Source organism: Aquila chrysaetos, chromosome 9, assembly GCF_900496995.4.
Source record: "Aquila chrysaetos chrysaetos chromosome 9, bAquChr1.4, whole genome shotgun sequence".
Lineage (NCBI taxonomy): Eukaryota > Metazoa > Chordata > Aves > Accipitriformes > Accipitridae > Aquila > Aquila chrysaetos.
The window spans coordinates 11,058,604-11,084,381 of NC_044012.1; the positions used below are offsets into that span (position 1 = coordinate 11,058,604).

The 25,778-nt window shown below is 39.8% G+C and overlaps 1 protein-coding gene across 1 annotated transcript; it reads right to left on the reverse strand.

Moving 5' to 3' along the window:
• Positions 1–1,284: 1,284 nt before the first annotated feature.
• Positions 1,285–25,778, reverse strand: GPI (glucose-6-phosphate isomerase). Its single transcript, XM_030025055.1, has 18 exons — positions 25,526–25,778; positions 20,279–20,369; positions 19,326–19,394; positions 16,311–16,430; positions 14,134–14,217; positions 13,896–14,042; positions 12,052–12,123; positions 10,933–10,977; positions 10,041–10,094; positions 9,039–9,099; positions 7,298–7,341; positions 6,923–7,075; positions 6,438–6,567; positions 5,983–6,059; positions 4,692–4,820; positions 4,078–4,153; positions 3,932–3,998; positions 1,285–2,366 (listed from the first exon to the last, which is right to left on the reverse strand). The coding sequence occupies exons 1-18, from the start codon at positions 25,642–25,644 to the stop codon at positions 2,243–2,245; spliced, it is 1,662 nt and encodes a 553-aa protein (XP_029880915.1). The 5' UTR covers positions 25,645–25,778; the 3' UTR covers positions 1,285–2,242.

The following is a 25,778-nucleotide window of genomic DNA, read 5'->3' on the forward strand; positions in this document are numbered from 1 at the left end:
TGTGAAAACGAAGCCCCGAGAGCACCTCAGGCGAGGCCTCGGCCTCGGGCGGGAACGGGCCGTTACCCGGCGGAAGCCCTCGGCCGGGCGGGCAGCGCACACTCACGCCGCCAGGGGGCGCCCCCTCCCCCCGCCCGCGCCGCTGCCGGCTGGCCGCCCGCGGGGTCGCGCGCAGCTGGGCGTTGCTCGGTCGCGAGGCGGGGCGGGGCGGGGGGGAGGGGACGGGATACACCCGCCGTGCGGTAGCTGCCGGCTGGCGCCGGGCGCGTGCGGGGTAATTAACTTGGAACTGTGGCGAGCGCCTCGTCCGTACGCGCTAGGGGGGAACGCTTCTGGGAAACACAGACCCAGACCCTCGGACACCTGGGGAGCCCAGAGAGCAAAGAGCCATCCCCAGCCGGCCCGCCCTGCTTTTCTCCTTCTCAGGGCAATGCTGAAACACTTCCAACATGAGGTTGGTTTTTTTTTTGTTTGTTGTTTTTTTTTTTTTTTTAAAAAGCCTTGAGGACTGGGTCTGACACCACCACTGCCAGAGTACTGCTTCATTACACAGAAACAGTATCTCAATCTTTGTGGCACTGTCCTGCTGTGAGTTAAAGGGTGGTAGGCAAGAACACCTAATGTGTTATAATCAGGCATGTTAGAGCTCACATCAGTAAACCCTCCACAAGAAAAAAAAAAACAACCCCCCAGTGGTTTCAGAAACAAGGTTAGAGAATAACCAAAGAGTTACAAAATACACAGGGCTTACTTTCTTCTTCAAGAAAAGTTGCTGGGGTCTAGTTCCCAAGAGAAGAATAGACAAAAGGTGAAACAATAGCACCGAGACAAAACAATAGACTTCACCATTCAAATGACAATAGGCATCTACAGAAAGAACTCGCTTCATGCCCACCTCTACAGAAAGAGGATGAAGCTGTGCTTTCGCACATGCTTTCACACAGGAGGACAAAAGGTTTAAAGCCTCCTAAGAAAACATGATGCCTCCCCCTAGTGGGTTCTTTTTTTGTGACCATGTTTTACATGGAGAAATTGCTTTATAAAGCTGATCGAAACCAAAGCATTTAAGCACTACATATACACTTAGTCTGAGTTTAACAACTCAAATCCATGCAGCCAGATTGTCAAGCACTATGGCTTTGTTAGTGTGCCACATCAGTGAGATCAAGTCTTTGATCCTGCCAATGAATCTGTGCAGAGACATGTATTAAGGGTTACAAGCTCAGCCTGTGTAGCCACAGTAACATTTGTCATGAGTCGAGGGTATGAGGCACAGTTAACATCTTATTTTTCCTTTCAATGCTTGTGTCTTACCTTTATTAAAGGTGTTACAGAACAATAGCCACAGCATGCCAGTTTGCTATCAGAGAGGGGTTAACAGTGGTAGAGAATGAAAGAGGATATAAGCAACTTGTTTACAAATAGTTAAGTTGTTCTCTATTCTTTGTTGTGGAAGTGATGCTGATTTAAAAGTGAGAGAAACTGCCTTTGGAGGATACCAGAAATACATTTCTTCAAGTGATCCCAAGCTTTTTCTTCACAAACTCTTGAAAACTGTTTGGAAAAAACTAAGATACCACTGTCACTCCAGGAACTTTCTTCCTTTTCAGATAGCTGTCCACAGAGGGCTTCCACAGCTTATGGAAAAAAATCAGGAGATCTTTTACCAAACATTAGTAAGCTTTCCTTTTCACACTATCACTGGAAAAAAAAAGTATCTGTATCTTGCCCAAATGCATCAAATTATGCAATCTGAACAATCTACAGCTGTAGATTTGATTTTTTTTGAACACATTCTAGTTTCCAGCTTACAGCAGAACCATTCCAAAAGGACAGAAATTAGTTTACTTGGCTTCAGAGGGCCTTACAGTCAGTGAGGCAAATGTAACTAGGCCTGCACTTCAAAGATACAGAGTGAAGAAGTTTTACTCATCCATCATACCTTTTATTTTCTAATATCAGTATGTGATCATCTTTAAGGAAGTTGAGGGATAAGAACTGAGGAACATACCAGCTGCACTTTACAGTTTAACAGCCACAAAAATAGAAAGCAACTATACAAACTTGGGTTTCACAAAACTAGTTTTCATTTTTAACACTTGACGCAACAATATTAACTGCAACAAGTGAAGAAGCTACATCTGTAAAGTGCTGTTTTTGTTAGAATCGGCTAAAAAAGCACAACTAGAACAGAGTTGGGTATTCGGTGGTTAGATTGTCGATGTCCTCCAAATCTTTCATTTCAGGCTCTGTGTTTTTTGATGAAACTGATGAGCCCATTTGTTGAGCTATCATGAGATGTCACTGGAGCATCTGACTCCAGTTCAGGCTCAATTTTCTTGGCAAGTTGCTTTCCAAGTTCAACTCTGCATTTATAAAAGCAGGAGAAGAGAAAAGAAAAACAACATTAGTGCTAACAACTTAGAGTATTTACTATAAACCATTGACATTAAAAATAGGTGCCAGTAAGAAGTAACTTGACAGTGAACACTATGATGAATGTTTTTCCCTTCACAAATTACTGACAAAGTTAATATTATTCAACTCAGTGCCATTCATGAACAACTGGAGTTCTCATAGCTGCTTCGCTGAATAGACAGCTCTCAAATTACAGGATGTCTAAAGAAAGTAAGTTTTGTTTTGAAAGTTATGCACAGTCTTTTCCCCTTCAGTACTCATTTGTGTTATGCAGCCTGCCCCAATGCAGAATACATTCAACTTGCTACTGTTCACTGTTGAACATGACATCACTCAGAAGACTGATTTGTAGCACCAAGACAATAAACAACAGCTGAGCTGCAGGCCTGGAAGCCTTCCCCAACACTACAGCATGCTATCCAGGAGTTACAGCCACACAGGGTAAGAACTTAGGATATTCCAACAGCTGCAAGAAACCAGGCTGGTTCTACAGCATCCCCACATTCCATAGTTAGGTTTGGATGTCATTATAGATTTTGATGTGTTGCAGTAAAAGCTGTACTTACGCCTATCCCGCTCCTGATTTCAGAGTTTATAGCAGGTATCAGCTTTTATTAAACATTCTTCCATTTTGAGTTTCTACTACAATATTTTAGTTAAAGAACTTGCTGTGGTAGCATAGCTCTAAGAAAACACATACATAGACCTATCCTTCAGCCTTTAAGGAGACCTTAGTGTAAACTGCTATTCTAGGCCTGTAGAGCAAACTTGCTCTTCAAAATAGCCCCTCACAGTATAGGCAGGTTTCACCTGAAAAAAAATAGCTCTTACTCATTTCCCAATCACTCTTTCTCCTGCATAAGTCTTCATACAGTATGTGGTACAGTTAATATTAATACAGATTAAAAAGAATCTTGATTAGCTCGTGATTAAGTATTTCATTTTTAAAAATTACAAACTCCTTGTAAAGCTGCTGTTCTCCACATGGAGCTCTACCATGAACCTTGGTCACAGATGCAGCCTGCATTAGATCTAGGGCTCCTACATATGAAGACATCTGCCAAGAATGTTTTGTATCTCCAGGAAAATTGGGAGGTGGTCAGTCTTTTGCTTCACAGATGCCATTCAAACTGCCTAAGTGTTTCTAGAGGTAAAATAATCCTCTTTTCCCTTCTATAAGGGAAATTTACCCTTTCTAATTCTCAGAGCATGTGTTCAGCCTGCTTCACTATTTCAATTACTATTACTGCCTCTTTTCTGCATTCACAGTTGGTTTTTTTTTTTAAATCAAACTAAAAGGTCCTTAGCTAAAGTTATATCTACAAACTCATTATGCATGGCTGAACAAGGATACATGGTGACTTATCCCCAGAAAGTCTGTTTTCATTTAGATCTATCCTATAATCATTTGCTCCAAGTATAACATTTTTTTCACTGTCTTTTCTCTACATCATGACAGATCAAGGAATACCACAGTCAGTAAGTATGCAAGAAACAGATCAAGGACACTTACCCCCACTGGTCATAACTGTTAATATCCCAGATAATTCCTTGAACAAAGATCTTGTGCTCATACATGGCTATAACCAGAAAAAGAGATTTATCAATAAACTTTATCAGAAAGTCTTAATAAGCATTCACAGAGAACTATTTACTTACCAATGATGGCTCCCAGAGTGAATGGGTTGAGTTTTGTAAACATGATGGAATTGGTTGGTCGATTTCCCTCAAAGACCTTTCAAAACAAGAGTTACACTGTCATCTAACATGTTGTAAAACTTACATCAGAAACTTGCAGTTTATATTTTCCTTATAGCTCACACTGGACTACTTGAATTAGCAGCAAATACAAAATCCTGAAAGCTTTAAAGGCTAACAACTTCAACCATAGAATTGTATAATTTTCATGTTTTATTATAAATACAATGGCAAAACGTTACCTCCAAGCACCATTACTGACTACTATGGGCTACAGGAAGTAAAATCCAAGTCAGTATCCCAGGGTCAGTGATGAGATAGCTCATCTTTTCTGAAATGCCTCAGAAGGCTTCCAGATCAGCATGCTTTAGCAAGAGTGCCGTTCACAGACTGCTCCATGAGACCTGACGAAGTAGAACCTGTAGCACAACCTTCACATCTGTCAAGACAATAGCACTTGACAGCCACCGGAGGGCACTGCCCCATTAGCAAACTCCATGGAGCAGGAGGCCAACACAACACCCTCACCACCACAGCAGCTAGAGGAAAGCTGACAAGTGCCAAAGCCCGGTTACCTTATGGGGAAGGAGCTTCTCCAGAGCATCCCCACTCAGTCCTGCCGCTTGAAGTTCCTTACGGGCTTCATCAGCAGTCTTTCCTTTCATCAAGGCCTCAGTCTGAGCAAGGAAGTTGGCCAAAAGGATCTAGCAGGTAGAAATAAAAACATCAGCTCAAACTACTGTTTCCTTTAGCTGGAATAGTGATAAGTAGTGCCTTAATCTAGACTGAGACCTAGCCTAGAGTAAGAACTCTTGTTTTTAACACTACAACAATAAGATGTGCAGTAGTTTTAGCTGCATAATGCCTGAATGCTTTTTATCTCAGAGTGCCAAGAGACTTGATTACTATTTTAATAGTGCATTTATCCAAAGACAACCAGGACTGTTTTGCAGAATCCTGCCCCTGCTGAAACTGACAGCAAGCCTATATACCAATCCCTACCAATACAGTAGAAGTTTTTAGTTTCTTATTCCCTGCCTAATGTTAGCTTTCAAATTCATGTGTGGTTTTGTCCTACCCATTACACTGAAGATAAACTCTTACTATACCTGCAGTCAAATGAAACCTTTTCTCCCCCTTCTTTTGCAAAGTCATGTTCTAAAACTTTCACCTGTACTTGGTGTTACTTAAAAAATTACTATGACAATTCAAATAGCACTTGTAATCTTAAATCACTACAAGACTGAAATGCAGTGAGGAAACATCCTTTTTCTGAAGTATGCAGTAAGTAGTAGACCTGTACATGTTTCCACCTATGGAACTTAAAAAAATGGTTAGACACTGTTCACTGAAAATCCTTAGTTGGGTGATACGGTAAAAGAAAAATTAGAGTGGTTAAAAAAACTTCTATGTATAGTAGGCTATCACCCTAGCCATGCTAGTATACTCACTAAATTTTGTCCTAGAGTTTAAGGCTTGCAACAGCATCTCTGAGGAAGTTTGTCAGCTCTGAGAATCTGCTTCTTCCTACTCTGCAAAAATTACACTCCTTACAATTCCTGCAAGGAGTTTTCTCTCCAAATACTTAGTTGCTCAGTTCTTTCCAGCCTCAGTAGGCCAACAGACCACACCATTGATCTGCCTCAAGAACTGTGGCTGCAGTTTCTTCAAGAACAAAAATACTGCTGTATTACATATAATATGCAATTATGATTTAGATATTTTCAAACCTATTGTGACTGTTCACAGAGCCTATGTGTATAGTTTCAAAGAGACATTTGGAAATCTCACACACTGCAATACTGAATAAGCTTCAACACCTTAAGCCACAAGAAAATATGGGTGCCCTGACAGAGAACTTATTACCTTGTGATGCAAGCCATTTCTGACTGGATGCTGGGTCTGGACTGGGATCAGAAAGTCACAGGGAATCATGCGAGTTCCTGTAAGAAAAGCCACATTAGTAACCCTGCAACAGGAAAGTCTTAGAAAAATCTTCAATTCTCACCCCATTTTGAGTTACTGGAACACTCAGCCATTTTAAGAAGCTTTTAAAAAAAAAAAAGCTTTTTTTTTAATTAACAGCAGGGGGGAGTGACAATACAGCTCAGTAGTTTCAGCTTTAGTTGACCTTCCTTACTGTAGAGTTAAAACCTGCATCTTGTAGCCTTCAAAAGCCACTAATTAAGAGTACCATAGCAGTATGATGCTAGGCTACATAAGAGTCCAACCTCTAAACCAGTGTCAATTTTGCAGTCTCTTGCAGCTTTGTAGCTATTCAAAATTTAATTCCAAAACAAGGTATTGAATAGTTTGTTTACCTTGATGAATGAGCTGGTAAAAAGCATGCTGCCCATTGGTGCCAGGCTCTCCCCACACAATAGGGCCAGTACTGTAGTCCACACGAGAGCCTTTCTTGGTAATGTATTTGCCATTAGATTCCATATCACCCTGAAAGAAGGGAAGGCAGTATCACCTTTCTTGCAGAACTACACAGTATCTGTAGAAGTTTCCATACATACTTCAACTATAATGAATGCTGCTCATTTATAGAAATTTCATAAGTACCAGGGATATAGCTGCTTATTTTATGGACATCAAGATAACGGCAGTCTGAGAAAAAAAATCTCTAAATTAACTGAGCAAATAAGCTGGTATCAATCTTGGCACCAGTCTCTAGGCCCTTGATTACACGAATTTAAGCGATCACAATTTTAACCTAGAAACATGCATTCAGGTTCTAGAACCAGCACAGAAGCATTCTACATATTTGCTTCTTGAAACCTTTACTCTGTCTGAGCCTTACCTGCTGGAAATATGCAGCAAAGCGGTGCATGTATTGGTCATAGGGTAGAAGGGCATGGGTTTCACATCCATAGCAGTTTATATACCAGACCCCCAGCATAGCCAACAGAACAGGCATGTTCTTCTCCAGTGGTGCAGTGTGGAAGTGATTATCCTATGTGACACAAAGGAAAATTACACTTTTATTAAAGCAGTTGTCATCCTTCCCAACTCTTAAACTGTTTTTATTGTTGTTTTGATCCAGGGAGAGCTTCCCAAGCACAGTTATTTTAGAAATAGAGAGGACATGGGGAGCTGAACTTTATAAACCAACCTGCCTTCAGTTATCTAACAACTCTTAAGAGGAGCAAACCTGAAATAAGCATCCCACACTCACCATCCAGTGGGCTCCTGCAAGCAGACTCTCAAAGTTGTCAAAACCTGACAATGGAAAAAGTCAGTTTGTATTTACTATTACAACTCAAACTTGATTTTTCTTGTAAAGACCATCATAAAACAGTTAAGATTCCATGTATGCAGCAAGGCTCCCAACTAGTAATTGAATTTAAAGTTGCACTTTGACTTCTGAAATTTGCATCCCATAAGCCAGATATATTTAGTTATGATTAAAGCCTGGACTTCAGAGCAAGTCCAGCTTCATGAAACATACTTCAAAAACCTTTGCCTGAAATCCCCATTCAGGCAGAATGAGCAACTAGAAGGAAAACACAGGCATTAAAACCAGGCTCTGTATTAAAGGCTACATAGTTTTCAGCAAGTTTGAATGCTTAGTCACTTCACAGCCACAATGGGAGAGACATCCCAAAAAACCAGGACAAGGCTAGCACAGCAGGGATTTCTGTGTTGGTCTGAGAAGCAACTGTAATAAGTTTTTCTCAAAGAAAAAGATTCCCCCCCTTCCCCTGTTGTCTTAACAATTCACCTGACTTTTCTTTGCTCTCTCATTAGGGTATTTAAATGACCATTCATTCTCACTAATGAGTAGTTTAACACCATCCCTTCCTGCAAAGCCAGAAATCCTGATTCTTATATGGAAAAACGGAGGTGAAGTGTTTAGCAATCAAAGCAGCAGCTCTACTGACAGTCAGAAGCCAGCTTTGGGAGATGGAGGCAAGAGCAAGAAGTGCAGTTAGGCTGGCATGTCAGCAGTCAGCACCAAATCTGTCTGACAGCAGAGATGAACAGTTTATCACAGACAAAACAATAAGAGCCTGACTGAAGTTTATTTTGCTGTCCACATAGGTTTTTCTACACATGACAAGTCCTATTCATATTGTTCCAAAACCCACCAAAACGAATGTTTTTCTTGTAATCTCAGTCTAAGGGAATTCTAGCTTTTGTTTAGAAAAATAAATGACATGATGGTTTCAGACTTTAAATATCTGAAAGAAGCAATGAGGGAACAAATGCAATGCTGCTGAACAGCCTGCTCACCAGGAAGCAGCAGTTCTTAAGAGTTCTTTCACATTAACTGTGGACTCTCTATCTGTATTTGAGATCTGCATCAGAAATGCCAATACTACTCTGTTACAATACAAGTAGGTGGGGATCAATTTCAAGGGTCTATGTTTGCTCCACAGTCAAGTGCAGACAGAAGCAGCACTCCTGTATCATCAGACCCTATAGCATAGAAGAACAAGTACTGGGGGACAAAAGGAAGTAACAGGAGAAGGAAATAGTTAACAATGCTAAACAAAGCTTGTATGCAGAACTGCAGACATAGGATTTTGATGTTTAGGGCATATATACTGACAGAAACTAAATACCCTACTTTTAAATAGTTTAGGAATGTCAGTTGCAAGGTCCGATTTTCAACACTGACATGGATGTACATAAAACAGGCACTTTTGGCTAAGCAAGTGACTAAAGAGATGCAATTTGACTATTTGTACCCAAGTATGGGTAATTTCCAAAACTGCATTTACAGTACTAAAATCTCAACATTTCCATTGCATTGCAGATTGTTTTTTAGCACAAACATCCAGCCAGAGTAGGTTGAGTAAAATAATATTGACCCAAATCTTATCCAAAATCCAGTATTGCTAATGCATTCCATAGTTATGTTCCTGAAGCAGACAGACTAATTCTTGGCATTGTTACATCATAGGAATACCTACCAATGTGCAGGGCAATGGAGAGACCAATGGCAGACCACAGAGAGTAGCGGCCACCAACCCACTGAAAACAAGAGATAGGTTCAGACAGAAGAGCAAGGGTTTTAAATTTAAACTTATTCAAACTATTCGGAAGCAGCATATGTTTAGACTATTTTCAGCAAAATCAATTTTCTTTCTGGTGATAATTCATTACCCATTATACGGCATGGTCAACAACCTGCACTTAACAGTAGCCCCCTAACAAATCCTTAAGTACGCATTTTTTGAGACTTTAAAAGTTATCCTACTTGTCCAATTTACATAATATCTGTTGTAGTTGATCCCTTGATGATACCAGTTCACTTCCAAATACTAAATTTGCAGATTGTATTAACTACTTTCCTAGTATCACTCCTCTATAGGTAAAGCCTGCTTCAGCAAGATTATCACACTATCTAGGGAAAGGTAATGCTCTAGATAATTTCTAAACAGCAGCTTTAAAATCTAGTTTGTCAGGCACATATTCAATGAGACCTAAGCCAACCCGCTTCTGGTTAAGTGTAAGGGCCAAGACTAAGGGCAATATACTTAAAATATGCATCTGCTACAAAATATCAAATTAGGCTCCCATTTCTGATGTTTGACCTTTACAGGCCTAGATTACATACAGTAGACCCCAACAGTCAAATGTCACAGCTTATAATAACTACTTACACAGAGGAATAAGCTAAGACTTGTATCTCCTGTTACCCAACAGCTGATTAGACAGCCAAGAATATAGAAGGCTCCTCTTCAGACCTTTGACTGCAGGATTTTAATGGAATGGTCAAAAGACAACTTTTGCTTGCCTGATATGTTCTCAATTTGCCTTTATTTACGAGTTTTCAGATGTTTCAGTACAGAGAATACAACTACTATAATCTAGGTGTTTTGGCAGTTCCCTGACATCTAGTTAGCATTTTCTGAAGCCAGTTAGATTATTCTAAGTTAACATCTACCACATAACGCTAGACATTTACTTACATCCCAAAACTCAAACATGTTCTCTGGGTCAATTCCAAAGTCTTTAACTTTAGGCTAGAATAAAAAAAAGCATGTAAGAACAGCAGAAGTAAAACCAACATTGTTAAAAACCTGTGTGTCTAGCAAATAAAAAACAAGTTGGGTACCTATTAAACACACCATTCCTCAATTACATCCTCTATTTAGATGATACATAGCATCCATCAGAAAAAAGTATACCTTCATTTCCAGAGATCACTATCACTATTCAGTAGTCTCAAATAAAAATCAATTACATATACTCATTTTCCAATCAATCTAAGTGGCAATATAGTTCGGAGTTGGACTGACATTCAGTTTACATTTAACAGAACCAGAAAGGAAGAAAGGAACTTCACACCACAGTCCCTGACACCCTCACAATTATTGTAGTCTTTTTCTAATTGCTATTGGTCTTCCTACTTCATGCTTCTGCATGAAACACCACATCAGGGTACATTAGGCTCATCCTATGCTACAGATCATTCACACAAGCTACCTGCATCACTTCAGCACTTACTTGAGGAGTCTAGGAGAGTAGTATTTGTTTACATAACTGCATTCACACACACTTGAGCAATCACAGGTAACACTAGTAACAGTACAGTCATTTCAAGTCTAAGAGATCTTGATATCAGATTTAAAGCTCTAGCAGAAAAAGCACAAATCTAATGAAGGTCCAATCTTCATACAGTTCATTACTCTAGAAGTGTTTCAGTTATTTTCAGTAGGAAAAAAAATGCTTCCTTTCAAGAGGAAGGCTAACTATTGGTATTCAAGTAATGTCTTAAAAAACAGGCTTCCTTACTGGATTTTAAAAATCAGGCCATCTTAAAAGTACATAGAAAAAATAGAATCGATTTGTTATACTTACACCATTGGTAGACAAGGCAACAAAATGCTTGGCCACAGCTGAAGGCTTAATAAAAATAAACAGATAGTTAGATTTAGAATGCTAATTACTTTGATTTCTGGTCATAAAGCTGATCTGTACCATTTACATTTAAGCAAAATACTGTTGACTACCATCAGTTATTTTTGCATTATCAACTTGAAATCATCTTATTCACATTCAGTGTGGGATTTCACAGCATGCCTGTCTGAAGATACATTCTGGTAATATTCTCATGAAGCCCTTTGGAAGCAGTCACTACTTAGAGCAGCACACTATTTCCTTAACATTATGTTATCAATTTGGAACATCACTACCAACACTTTGGAGCATAAAAAGTTGTTGTACATGCACTACCCTTTTGACTATGGTCAAAAGATCGAGACAACTGGAACTACTGATAAGTCTCAAGCTCCAGATTTAGACTTTGGTCTTTCAATAAGTGTTCTGGTGAACAAAGATGAGCTGTCTGCAACAGTACTGTAATGAGGAATTTCAAAGCCCAGCTTTCAAACTCAATACAACTACCCTGACTGGAACAGGTTAAAGACCATCTTAATTACCTGAGCAGGCAGTATCTCTTTTTTTCTTTTAAAGGTTAGAAATAGGAGAGAATGAGCCAAATACAAGGTTTCTCTTCATAGCACAGCCATCTGCCATAGATATGTCAGTATATCACTCCAACCATAACTTAATTCCTAGTTTTTAAAGGTTTGCCAAGAATTGGAAGGTAATGCCACAGACACCATATTCTTGGTTTTCCATATCAGTGGTTCCACAAAATTATTAGCCAGCTCTAAGGCAAATGCTACACTCTATTACTTAACAGGCAGGATTTGGGGGAACAATGCATGACAATCATTTATAATGAAAAACTAGTGATTTTATCACTTTGATTGGACATAACAGCCTGTCACTAACCATGAAGCACTGAAATGATGTATGTACATATCAAATGATACAGGTACAGCATTTGCTGAGCTATACAGCTTATGTTTGGGCAGCTATTGGCTCTGCTCCAAAGCACACTGAATGACCAGGGAAAAACTGCACAATGGAAAGCTGTTGCATTCTGTTACGTAACCTAAACATTAGACTTACATCATTAGCAGCATGTAAGAACCACTCTTTGGCCGTTTCTGCATTGGTGATAGTTTCTTGGGTAGTGAAAGTCTGCACATTGGAAAACAAGGAAGTATGAAAAACACCGTACTTAAAATTGAAACAAGTTCAGGCTGCTATAACATCATATGTTCCAGATAATCAGAGTGATTCTAGATGTTGATAACAGACAACTGCTGCCAGATTTCAGCAAAAAAGCAAGCTTATCAATCTAGTAAAGACTACTGTTGCTAGATTTACCTATCTACTCTCAAACTAGCATATATCTGGAATTGGAATAATTATTCCCCATTTCCTACCTTCCCTCCCCCCAACTGTTATGCAAAACCTTGAAACTAAATTTTTTTACTTTAACTAAATACAAAGTTTTACCTTTCAACTAAAAAGGAACTAATTGAGCATCAAAACAGGATAACCTAGCTGGATTGTCCTCTTGTTCTTCAATTCCTACTTTTTCATGAAGGAACACTCATTTCTGCTCAAACTCTTGCCATAATTTTTTTTTTTTGCTGATTAGAGGAAAACATTTTCCTGCTTCATGAAGTGTGCACAGAAGTTCAGTCATGCAGTCTTGCAAATATCTACAACCATTCTGATTTACTCAACCATCAAAATTTAGCTTTAAGGGCGAACACTAGATTCAAGCTACTCTCATCCATCTCCAGAAATATTTCATTATGAAACACAAGCCTGTTATGGAAAACAAAAAAATGCCATTCATCCTCTTCCAAATATATCCAATTATCTAACTACAGTCTGGCAAACAGAAATTGAAGCGTTACTCTTTCAATCTGGCAGTTTTCTAAGCCTTTGAACCGTGATCCTTGAACTCAATTATTCAAATTGACCATTAGTATTACTTTGTGAAGTTTCCTTATTATTCCATAAGTTGTTGCTCAACTGCAGTATTGCCAAGATAATGAGCGCCACTGTAGAGCACAGCCGGCATTACACACATGTTCATTTGTTGCAGATTGTCTTCAACAGCAAGAAGGTTCTACTGTGCTTTACAAATGAAGGCAACCCAAGTTAGTTATGTAACTAAGAAGTTTGTCTTCATCAGTTTCCTCTGCTAAGACAGAAGCACTCCTCAAAGGAAGACTGCAGCCAGCAATCACATTTACAAAATAAGTTATTAGCAAGGCAAGACTTAAAGGCAGCTATTAAGCCTGTATTCAGAAATAAGTGTCATCTTATAAACTACCAGCAGACTATCCTTACCTCTTTGTAAGTAAAGAAGCTTAGTATATATAAATGCTGAGTTCCTTGAGCACTACATTATTTAGGTGAAGATATTTTGTTACTACCCTAAACCAGAATACAGATTCCCAAGTTACATGCAATTCATTAACACAAAACATTAATGCAAAAAACAGAAAACTTAACAAATAACACTGTACTTAAGACAGAGGACCAAAAGTAGTCTTAAATAAAAGTAAGGAATGAGACAAGAAGATCTTGAATTTCAAAGAAATAACTACATAGGATCCTACATTCCACCCACAGAGAAGTACACTACAATAAACTTTCATGAATAAAGCTTAAACTCGCATTGACTAAGAAATACACCCTAGACAACAAAATTGCTCATGTGTCTTACTTGTTTAGGTTAAGCCATTTTCAGCACTTGAATTCTGGATCCCCAAATATTTCAGTAGCAACACAAGCTTGTACTGCAAGTTTAGGATGAATCACAACAGGCCTGTTTAGAAGTAGTCCACACTACAAGTCTCTGATCTAGACCTTCCTGTGGAGATCTCTGTTCTGACTTAATCCTTTACAGTTAGAGGAAAGTCACATCCCAGTGCTAGTATTAGACATACCTTTGATGCAATGATGAAGAGTGTAGTGTCTGGTTTAAGCTCAGCCAGGGTTTTGGCTATATGAGTACCATCAATGTTGGATACAAACCAAACACGAGGGCCTCCCTTGGAATATGGTTTCAGGGCTTCGGTCACCATCAGAGGGCCCTGGATAAAAGCAACAACTAGTTTTTATCCTCATTGCAAGCATGTACGCACACAAAAAGATGTGGAAGATGCATAGAAGTCAGGAGCTTACCAAGTCAGAGCCACCAATGCCAATATTAACCACATCAGTGATTGCCTTTCCAGTGTAGCCCTTCCATTCACCACTACGGACTCTCTGTGGCAAAAAAAAAAAGAAAAAAAAAGAAGAGTTGCCATGACTATTTTATACTTATGCTAAAGTTAGTGATTCTAACACTGGAAATAGGCTGTACTTTCAGGCATTGTTGTAAAGAGTCTCCAGAGACAACTTTCAAGCTTCTAGACTTTAAAGCCTATACTCAAAGCTACCTTCTTAGCTAGACACTTGGGTTATGTCTAAGATGACACTTCACTAAGTGTTAGAAGTCTAATGCACATATTTAAAAGCACACTACAAGATTAAACTCTCCTTCTGTGTGGACTGCTATAGCATTTATAAGTTTTGGCAAAGGCAAGAGAAATCAAGCTAAAAGTGAAAAAATCTTGGGCATTAAACTATTTGCAACAAATACTTGAGCCTGAAGGGGTTCTTTAAGTGTCTTTAATTAGAAGCAACTTCGCTAACTAAACTAGAAGACATTAAAATATGAATAAAGCCATGGAGATAGAGATTTATTGGCATACCAAACACTCAAAAAGCTTTCCTATTGTATGTATGTTTTGCATTAAAACTTCTTGGCTTCACCTTAACAGCATGTAGTACAGGTTTCTGCTCTATTCTTGCTGTTTGAACAGTTACTGAGAGTTCTGACAAACAAACAAGATTAGTCATTAAGTAATATCAAAACACTGCATTGAATTGTCCATCATGTACCACCTATGCATTAAATTTGTCCTAATCACAAAAGGAATCTTTCTAGTATCATGCATACTTCTACATACATTCCCCAACTCTAAAGCAATTTTTCTACAATGAATCAGCTGGTTATGCTGATAGTTGCTCTCCTACCCTACAGATGTTTAAGCTAAAGCTTTTTGCTTTTCCAAATGGAAAATCCATTTTTAGTATATACCATTCCTGTAGCCTGTAGATGATGTTGCCATAGTTATTAAATCCCATCTGCCTAAGTCAGTCAACTGAAACAAGCATCTTTGTTAATTTTTCCAAAGGAACTGTTTAACATGATTTTTATTTTGCACAGAACATACATCTGCATGGAAAGTGATATTCACAGATTCTGATGATTGAAACTGTCTAGCAATAAAGAGGGTGGCACCAGTAAAAACTCTTGTTTTACACTACCAAAATCTTAATCAGCTAAACACTCTACAGTGGAAAACAGACCATTGAATTTGTGGCCATTCAATTCTTACATTGTCTGAAGAAACTACCAAACTCAGACCAATTAGTGTCAGTTATTGTGGTTTTGGCATTTATCTATTAGGAACTGGACATAATCCAGGCTCATTTTGTACAGGTTAACATGTACGAGTTGGCAGTGATACTGGCCACTACCACCTGGGTAAGACTCACAATAGCAACCAAGCAGTTCCAGTTCCTCACAGACATCTTTAAAATGCACTAAAACTACTTGGTGAGCTTTTATTGATTAGTTTTATCACATAAATTTGACTTCGTTAGAGTGCTCTGTGAAACTCTTCAGAGCATTTCCTCAACTGATCTGAAAGATGCGTACATTTGAAAGATGTACATAATCAAAGAACAATTAATGATATCTGAAGATAATGGTTAACTACTGTATTTAACTAGGGAACAAGTAACTTTCATGCTGCTAAAGCTGCAAACATAATAAGAGTCATAAGGGAATCCAACCTAAAACCAGAAGGTCTTTAAGAAACTATTCAAGTAGAGCATAATCAAATTGCAAGTGAGCTGGGAGCTTCTACATCTCTCCTGATTTTACACAAATTTTAAGAGGCAGTTTCTACTTGGAGTCAGGTAGTTGAAAAATTAGCAAGAAATAAGGCAGTATTTGCACGGTACTTAATGATTTACAAGACTTCTGAAGTAAATGCAAGATTACTGCTAAAAGAGCAAAATCTAGAGACCCCATTAAAGAAAAACTGAACTGGGAACAGACAGATAAAAGTGAATCATACTAAAGCCAGCTCCAACTCCATGCTTGAGCCAGAGCTATTATAAACCTCAAACAAGGGCACAATAAATCATGTCAACCAGCCTACAATCAATGCTTCACAATACACACGTAAGAACCTGGCTGGGTATAAAACAAATATATGAAAATAAGCTATGGTGGTACTTCATACCTGGCAGAAGTGTTTCATTTTGTCCAGCACTTTGTTTACTTCTGGAACAACATCCTTCCCATCTACAAGTATTGGCACATTGGAACGATTTCTCAGAGCAATATGAAGCACAGCACGGTTCTGAAACAAGAAGGGAAAAAATTGATGAAGCTATTTCCAAATTATACCCAGGGGCCCGAGGTGCCTCATCCAGAAGGTAGTACAATCCTCAGGGCTTAAAAATCCTTTACATTAACTGGAATTAGTAGAATAGTAGTTTGCATGTGTATGTGTATACACACATACTCATCACAAGCTATCTAAGTCACCCTCTCACTTCACAGAATCAGTGCAAAGGGCTTACAAAAGCATATAATATAAATATACAATACAAATAGCTTATTTGTTTACTTTGAAAAGAAAGCTCAAAATCCCTCAAAAAGCATTTAATGATTGAGGTTCAGAGTTCAGCAGTATTAAGTACTCAGTGATCTTAATTATTTTGGCATGCTTCAGCTATACAAGGATGAAGTTGTTTCCTATTAATGATGATACTGAAAGTCAATCGTAACAAGCAGCCAAAGTTATTTTCTCTGGCATTTTCTCAATTATCCCAAGTAGTCCATTTCATATAGGAAGAGAAATACATATTTAAACATTTGACAAAAAGGAATACAACAGCCACATTATTCCATCCACTGCCCACAGCTAAATGTTCCCTGAATAGTTGCACACCAGATATGTAGGTGGTAGTTGTGTTATGAGGAAAAAAAAATCTGTTAGCATGCACCATATTATATTAATTCTCCAGTTAAACACAAGTCAAAGCACTGAAATCTGGCCTGTGATTTGCCTGTTCAGGAGCTTAACAGCTTTAAGCTAGAATGAAGGAGTTAGTCAATACTAATGAACAAATTAAAAAATTAGTCTGCTCTACCTCATTGTTCCTCACTACAATGAGAGGCATTGTGAGACAAAGACAACACAGACAATATGAACTGCCAACTTATGATTTAAATACCAAATGCTAATTCAAATATCATTGAGTTTGTGGTTACTGACTTGGAATACGAAAAAGCTCTTTCAGTTGCTAATTATCAAAGCGTACCCACTTAAACTTGGTGTGAACAGAGGCAATTTTTTTTGCAACACTCAGCAACAGAATGGTATTATTTGGTAAATACTACTCACTATCAGGCTTGAAGGAAGCTTTGTCTTGATCAAGAGCAACAGTCATATTTGACCTGATGTCTACTGTTAAACAGAACTATTTTCTAAATATCAGGTGGGCTATGAAGACTGTCCCCATAATGAGTGGTCAGATATGAGTTACCTTGCAATGCACTGTCTTCATGCCATATCAAGCTGCAAGTTTTAACTCATCTGGGACAAACACCTGGCAATGACACACTTGGGTGCACTATAAAGAATTTCCACATAAGCACACACCACACAGCCAATGCCTGCAGCACTAAATACAGACAAGTCTTAAATACTTAAGACAAATAGCTAAAAAAGTTCTAAATCAGAGCAAGAGTAGTGGACAAGTCAGTTCTTGCCATTAAGCAGTTCCCTTCTGTCTTATTGCTTTAGGTTTATCCAGTCATGGTGTTTGACAGCATCCTGTTTTTAAGGTCTTATGACAATTTCATATTGTCCACATGCTCATATTCCAGAGCCAAACTTGATTTGATATTCATTACAAACAGAAAAAAATTAAACAAACCAAATCTAATTCCAAGTCAACTTCTGACTGTAAACAAGAAACGGCCTGATAACAAAAAAGATGTTCCTAGACTCATCATGCAGGTAATTGTTACATAAAGTTGCCATATCAAGCCAGTAGCAGGATAGGGAGCTAGCAGCAGAAGCCAAACACATCACAGTTTAATATTGTGTTCAAGTGCTTTCTGTGAAAATTGTCTCCTTCTGAGAAGGCTTCAGCTGCTACATTTGCTGTCATGTAGAAAATGAAGAGTAACTCCATAATATATGGTCAGAGATGTGCTAGCCCTGTAATAATTTGTGTTACATGAGGCTAGTGAGAGGCAATATCTGAGAAAACAATCCTCCGGGTAGATTTGACTTATCACCCTGTTTTCCCGCTTTCTTTTTTTCACTAGCTAGAATTACATCTGTGAATTGAAGGCATTAATACAGAAAAAAGAGGAACCATTTCTCCAGTGAAGCTTCATCTGTTTGTCTGCGCATTTTTACAAACATGTAGCATTCACAAACAATACAATGTCCAACTGCTGAGTTACTTTAAGCAAACAGCTTGTGCAACAGCTAAATCAGTCAATAACCAAGTCAAAGGAAATACTGATTTCTGTGATTTTACCTCCAACATACTAAATAACCTTTAATAAGTCACACTATACTGTTGAGTTTCCAGTTTGTCCTATTCTTAATTTCAGAAAAGGTACAGTTGATTTTCTGTATGTTTTAGTGAAGATTTAACCATAATTACAATCTTCAGGTCTACCAAAAGAGGAAGATACTCATCCTCTTACTGAAATAGGTGGCTAATTTCCCACAATTGTTTATAGTCTCTACTGTTAAATGTACCTAAAGATAAGTAGCATCAATAAGGCAAAGTGGAAAGTATTACACAAGCCTCACTGCAACTTTGCAGGCAGTTTACTAAGCTTTATGAACACTGACATTAGACAACAGCATGTAAGGGATACCTGGAATGCAATACTCTGCTCAATGCCTCTTTCAAAATCTCACTCAGCTTCCTCTCTACAAAAGAGGGAAGAAAAGACAAGAAAAAATATACCACCAAAATCGCTAAAAAAATTAAGATGTATATTGAAGGGAGGCTTGAATAGCTTTATTTACACACATTTTCTTTGGTCTGTCAGAGCCGTAAAAGTTTCTCATGTTCAGTAGTGCAGCAAACATTACAACCACTCAGCATTTCAGAGTAGCAATCAGAGTAAGTTTTTTCAAGACCTCTTCCACAGATGCACGAACGTCCATAATATATAGGCACAACTGAGGGTGAAGAACCATGGACAGAAATAGCCTTACCTCAGTGAAGTTGATCTTCTCTCCACTGAACATGCGCTCTCTAGCACTTTCCACACCTCTTGACTTTGCCTGAGAAATGTAAAAATAGATTCCTCTTAAAAATAGTAGGAAGTCAACATACACTACAAAGGTCCAGCTACGTTAAAGAGTGTGAACATTTACCACACAAGACAGTGAAACAAAAATTATGATATTAAAAGACCCACTAGATGCTAGCTTAAAAACTGATTCTCTTATTTTAAAGCAAGTATTTTTTATGCAGGCTGTTTACTTCCTTAAGCAGTTACACAGTAACATGTGCTGAATGACCAAGATGCAATGAATCCATCTTAATTACTCAGTTTCATCTTGTCACACTGCTACAGGATTCATTAATGATTCTTTGTAACAGCTTAGAATTTTTTTTAAACTAAGAGTAGCAAAAGTAATTTTGCTATGGCTATTTTTGCTAGTTCTTCCCTTTTAAAAAAATCTTGTGTCCTATCTGGTCCAAGCCTTCAGCTGAACCAATAGTTAAGGAAGGATTGTAAACATGGACACAACATCTTCCTTAAAATACATTCAACTGCAACGGAATCTCAAAACTAAGACTGCATGCCATGAAGCACGGTTTCTATTGCAGGTACAGAAGACATGGTGTTCTCTTACAACTTTATGTGAATCTCTTATTTTACTGTAGACCTCAATAACAGTGCCATATGCCAGCTGGTCTGTTACACAGACAAAAATCTTTTCAGTGAGTGCATTGAAAAATGGCCTTGTACCTTGGAACTAAAGGACAATGCAAGACTTTGAACAGTGCCAAGATTTGTAAACAGATGCCTTTTAACTTTGAAGGTCTCCCAGATTCGGAGCTAAATGTATATAAGCAATGCTAGAATAATGAGTTGCATGTAAAAGTTAACTTAAAAAAAACCTATTTGTTTTATTAATTCAACATTTTAAAGAGTTACCAGTTCCATCAGCATTTTCATCACTTCTTCTGTAACAAGGTTCTTCGAATAATCCAGTAAGATATCCCCATGGTCAGTATTCAGAGTCAAGCTGTCAAAACAGGTTGTTTAACTGCATATTCCTGAAGAGTGACTGTTTCAAGCAATACAATAACACCTCTATAGATTACAAAATAAATGGAATCCTAATTATGCTAAGTTAGTAAAGATGACCTGAGGAAGGGATTTGCCCCACAAGTTCCATAAAATGACTAGTGTGTTTTTTTTGATTAAAGACCATGGTTTTCAACAAGCTGAAGTATAGTGTCCACTTTCTGCTTGTGAAACTCCAAATACAATGAAGTATATTTAATGCACAGTTGGACAATCACATTTTGTTTTCACTGAGCCACTAGCATTCCCTAGCAATAATTAGCTTTTTCCTAATATATCATAGGTAAAAAGCTTACCACGTTCTTTTGCTGCTACAAAATTAAACTGTCTTTGTACAGGTCCTTTCAATAAACATAGTCATTATTTTATGTGGAGACTTGAACAAGCCTGATTTAAAAATCTATACAACTTAATGTACAGAAACATTCTGTCAACTACTAGGCAGAATTAAACCCCATTTGTGCATGGTGTAATCTCACTGACTCAGTGGAAGTCTCCAAATTATTTAACTAATCCTCATCTGAAATCTATAGCCTAACACTTCAAAATACAAGCACTTCTAGGTTTACATCTGAGACGAAACACAGAAATTGTAGTCCAACAGAAATCAAGTGAGCCTATCACTTTATACTAGCCTTGTATCTATGCGAGTTCTACAGTCCCTCCAGTCCTTTACAGAACAGTTTTCTAGCCATTTCTTCTTTACACTAATTTACAGCCAAATATACACATTTCCTCTAAACTGCAGAATCAAAGTTCCGTAAGTAATTCAGTAGGCCTTCTATAAAAGCACAGAAGGCCTTTTATATCTTACTCTCACTTTTGCTCCACATGCACAAGCCACAGGAAATTGCATGCCTTTAAATTCTCAATGTTTCCACATTGTTCATTATCTCCCCTGCTTTTTCTTTCCCAATACTTGAGCCCAGAAACATGCACTGTTATTTTAGTGACCACATATGCCAGAGACTTCACAGGGACAAACCATAGCATAATTGCTATTCCAAACAGATATAATATGACAGAGCAGGCAAGATTCTGCAAAGGAAGAATGGAGCTGAACTTGCAATAACAGTAATAATCAGCAAGGCCTCCACATTTACATGGTTTCATCAACTTGAGGAAAAACACAAGTCCTTTTTCTGTTCTTAAAATACAAGAGACACTAAATAAGTAAAGAAAGCTGTCTTCAAGCACGATCTTAGAAGAGTGTTTCTTCTATAGGCAAGAACACAAGGCAAGTAAGGAAAAACAGTATCAGTACTGTTAATCACTCTTCAGTGGGCTGTAAACAGTAATCCTGAAACCCTAACCATCCAGCCCAAGGGTACCTGGAATATGGCTAGCTAAGGGAAGGACTATTACCTCTCACCTACCAAATTTGCTCTCTATTGTTACAGTACAGACAAAAAACAAGAGCAAATCCTGCAAGTCTTTCTATTTGAGATTTGATGCAATTTACAGACAGGTCTCAGATTTGAACACATCTCACTAATGATACAGCAAGGCCATTAGTATACTAAGACTTATTCATTTTAGAGAAGTAGAACTCAAATTTCTCATCTACAGTTTAATATAGAAAGATAGTCTTTCCCAGTGTTCTACTCCATGAACATGAAATCCTTACAGTCTTTTCTTTATGTTTGCCTGACATATGCCTTACTTCTATAATTAGTTGTTATTTTACTTATATGAGTAAAAGTCAATCTCACTAGACCTAGAAGACAGAGTACCCCATGAAATTCTGGCTGGATTCAAATCACTACTCATTTGAAGAAACTGCAGAAAGATAGCATCCCAAGACATTTCATGCAAAAAACAAAGCAATGGCTACCAGATTTAACTTCCCACACACAAGGTGGAAAACAGAGCACACAATGTAATCTCATCTTAAACCCTTACACCAAGGGATCCACTCTTTATTTAAACAGGAGCCCAAAACCCTGCAGCTCAGTTGTATTCTGCTACACTACCCATTCTGCAATGCAGCAGCTAATGGTAGTGCTACCCAGGTGGAACAAGAGCCTTGTCACGTAAGCCACATCCACATTTAAGTGATGCAGCCCTTAATCAGAAGGTCACCTGCAGCATCTCAGAATTATTTTATCTCCCCTCTAAACACAAACTAAAGCTGTATGCAACCCCTAAATGTATTATTACACACAGATTCCCTGGTGGTATGTTTTCCATTTAGATTGGAGGCCCTTTCTGATCCTTCATAATGGACAAGCCAACTAGCAGGAGTGTAATACTAGTGCTTTATATCCTGCACTAGCTATTTGCATCAAGAGTACCTTAATCAGCATCCAGGTATCTATTATCTGCTGAGTTTTGATGGCTGCATCATATCAGTTCTAACCCCTTCAACACTAGTAGAGGTTTTTTTCATGAACAACCCACACCATTAAGACCCACTGTTCCTACCAGACCTTACATTTGGGTAGCAAAGCAAGCCAAAGGTGTACCATACAGGTTTGACTACACTCCCAATCAGGAAAACAGGATATACAAATTCTAAGGAAGAAAAAAAGGACAAAAGGAAGAAACAATCTTCTATCTATATATTCTGTAGGACACAATCAGCAAGTGTAAGGTTCTTAAAATAACTTTAAATAGATACTTGTGCTCAGTAATAAAATATTCAGATTAAAAATTATTCACACCAGTCTGAAATTTCTCCAGAACCAGTATCAGGAAGCACTCTTACATGGGTACAAGTTTCTCTCTTTCTTCTGAAAGGGAGATAGTCATCGATTTTATGATAATACCTAGCAGAACCAAGTGAAATGCATTCATAAAGATTAATTTCACACAAGAAGAAAGGTGCAAACTACAGAGAGGACCTTGTGGCCAAACCTCCAGACTGCTTAGCTTTCAACAGATTTTAACTACCATCATCCTGCCGATGTGGCTCAAAGTGGCAATCAATGAGAAGTATACAAGCAGATCTGTCAAACTAACTCAGGCTGTCAGTTCTGCAATTGTATTTTGCTATGAAAAAGTTCTGGTAGTCTAGAATGTGTTTATCAGGAAACAGGACTGAAATCATGAAAAGAAAGGATTAAGATCAAGTAAACTTGAAACACTTCAACTGTTTCCTATGCTTAGGGGCAGCACAAAAGGACATTAAGTTGGGCAGCCATTTGAAACATATAACCTTGGTAAAGAATATTTCACAAAAAAATCTGATAAACACATTCTAGGAAACACACTGACTACTTTCAGCATGGAGAAGACATGCTAGAAATGAGTATGTGTGCCTGAAACAGCAGTTCTCAAATATCTTCTTGGTTAACTGTACACAGTGACAGTGTAACACCCAAAAAAGTCTAAGTATATTACACATTCACAATAGCAATTAAACAGAGACTTTGAGATTGAGAGAGTGTATATTTTATGGGTAAAGTAGCTCGGATAATCCTAAAGTGACAGCAAATGTGATTAAGATGCAGTGCTATCCCCAGTAAGAATACTTGCTTAAGCCATTCAGGAATGAACCTTATAAGAAACCTCTAGAGTAAACCTTTTGATTTATTTAGCTGGTTTGCTTCAGCTTTCCTTTGTTCCAAGGACATTACCAAATTTAGTCTCTGGGGATATACTGGACATAAGGAAAACTTGCAACCAGAACTAGCTCTATTAGAGAAGACCTAGTAGATTGATATAGGATAATATTAATGAAGTTCTCTAACAGTATAAAAAGTCCTGTTAGAAGAGCCAGATGAAGTCAATACTCCAAAAATTTAGCATACCTTTTCCATCACCACAAATGACACTAACTCTTGTATAATGATATGCAGGACTTGATATGCAATATTAATTACAAATTAAGAATTATCTAATGAGCTCAAAAGGAAAGAAAAGTCACTTTACCCAGGATGCTAATGAAAAGCTTGATACATGCAACAAGTCTTATCTCAACACTCAGGAACAAAAGCTCACAGTATCTCTATTACCCAGGCTCACATAAAAACTCAAGTCAGGGATGCATCTACATAGTATTAGACTTTTCAGATTGCTGGTGTAGTCCAACAATGTAACCACACACATGACTTATAAGCACAGTCTCCAGTGTACAAAAAACATCAGTCCCACTTTACAGGATGAAACCGCTGAACGTTATCACACCGCTTGCACTTCTTGCTTCCTCCTCTAGCAAAAATACGTTGCAATGCATTTTCTGTAACGTGGCTAGCATGAGGCAATGGAGGGCTAAACGTCCCTCCCTTCCCCACCGCAGGGCAGGGGTAGGCACGGCCGTACTACCCTCAGGTAGGGGCACACGGACGGATGGCTCCTCCTGACCTTATCGCGGAGCTTATCATGACTAAGCACACGGGTGCGAGAGACCGAGAGAAGACGGACCCACAATGCCGCTGTGCGAGCCGCAGCCCGGCGCTGTGCTTCCCGGCACGTACCCTGCTGCAAGGATGAGTCAAGGACAAGCACGCACGGCCGCCCTCCGCGGGGGCTGCCGCGGAGCGCCCCCCCCAGCCCGGCACCTGCCCCCCGCGGCGCGCCGGGGCTCCCGCCCGCCCACGCCGCGCTCCCGGCAGGGCGCTGCAGGCCTGGGGCGCGTGTGCCCGGCCTGCCGTCGGCCTCCGACCGGCCGGCGCGGCTTCAGCCGCCCTCCCGCGGCCCCCCCCCCCCCCCCCCGCACGCCGGCGGGAGCGGCGGCGAGCAAAGCAGCCGCGTGTGTGCGCGGTGCCGCCACCTCCTCACCGCCCCCCCCCCCCCCCCGCCCCGGGCCGGGCCCCGCTCCCTTCCCGGAGCCGTACGGGCAGCAGGGAAAAGGAGTAGCGCGGGGCTCTGCCCGCCCCCGCGGGAAACGCGGCCCCCGCCAGGGCTCAGCCGGGAGGGCGCATCCCTCCCGCCCGCGGCGAGGCCCCGGCTCTCCGGCAGCGCCCACCTGAGGGAGGGAAGGAGGGAGGAAGGGAGCCGGCCCTGCGCAGCCCCGGGCCTCGCACGCGGAAGTGCCCGGCGTGCCGGCAGCCTGGGGGCCCGGCAGACCGCGGCGGTCGCTGGAGAGGGCAGGGGCGGCTGACTGCCCCGCTCAGCCGCGGGGGAGGGCGGGCGGGGGCCGCCCAGCCTCACCTGAACTTCTGGAAGCGATCCTTGTCGGCTTCGAACAGCTGTCGCAGGACGAGCTTGGAGGAGTTCGCCTTGTGCCACTCCACCAGCTTCTTGAAATGGGGGTCGCTGGAGAGCGCCATGTTAGCGGCCAGGGAGGGCTGAGGCGGACACGGCTGGCGCACGGAAGCGGGCACGGCGAGCGGAGGTACCGCCGCCGCCTCCGCTTTTATAGCGGCGAGCTCGGCCTCCTGCCGCCGGCCCCGCCCCGGCCCCG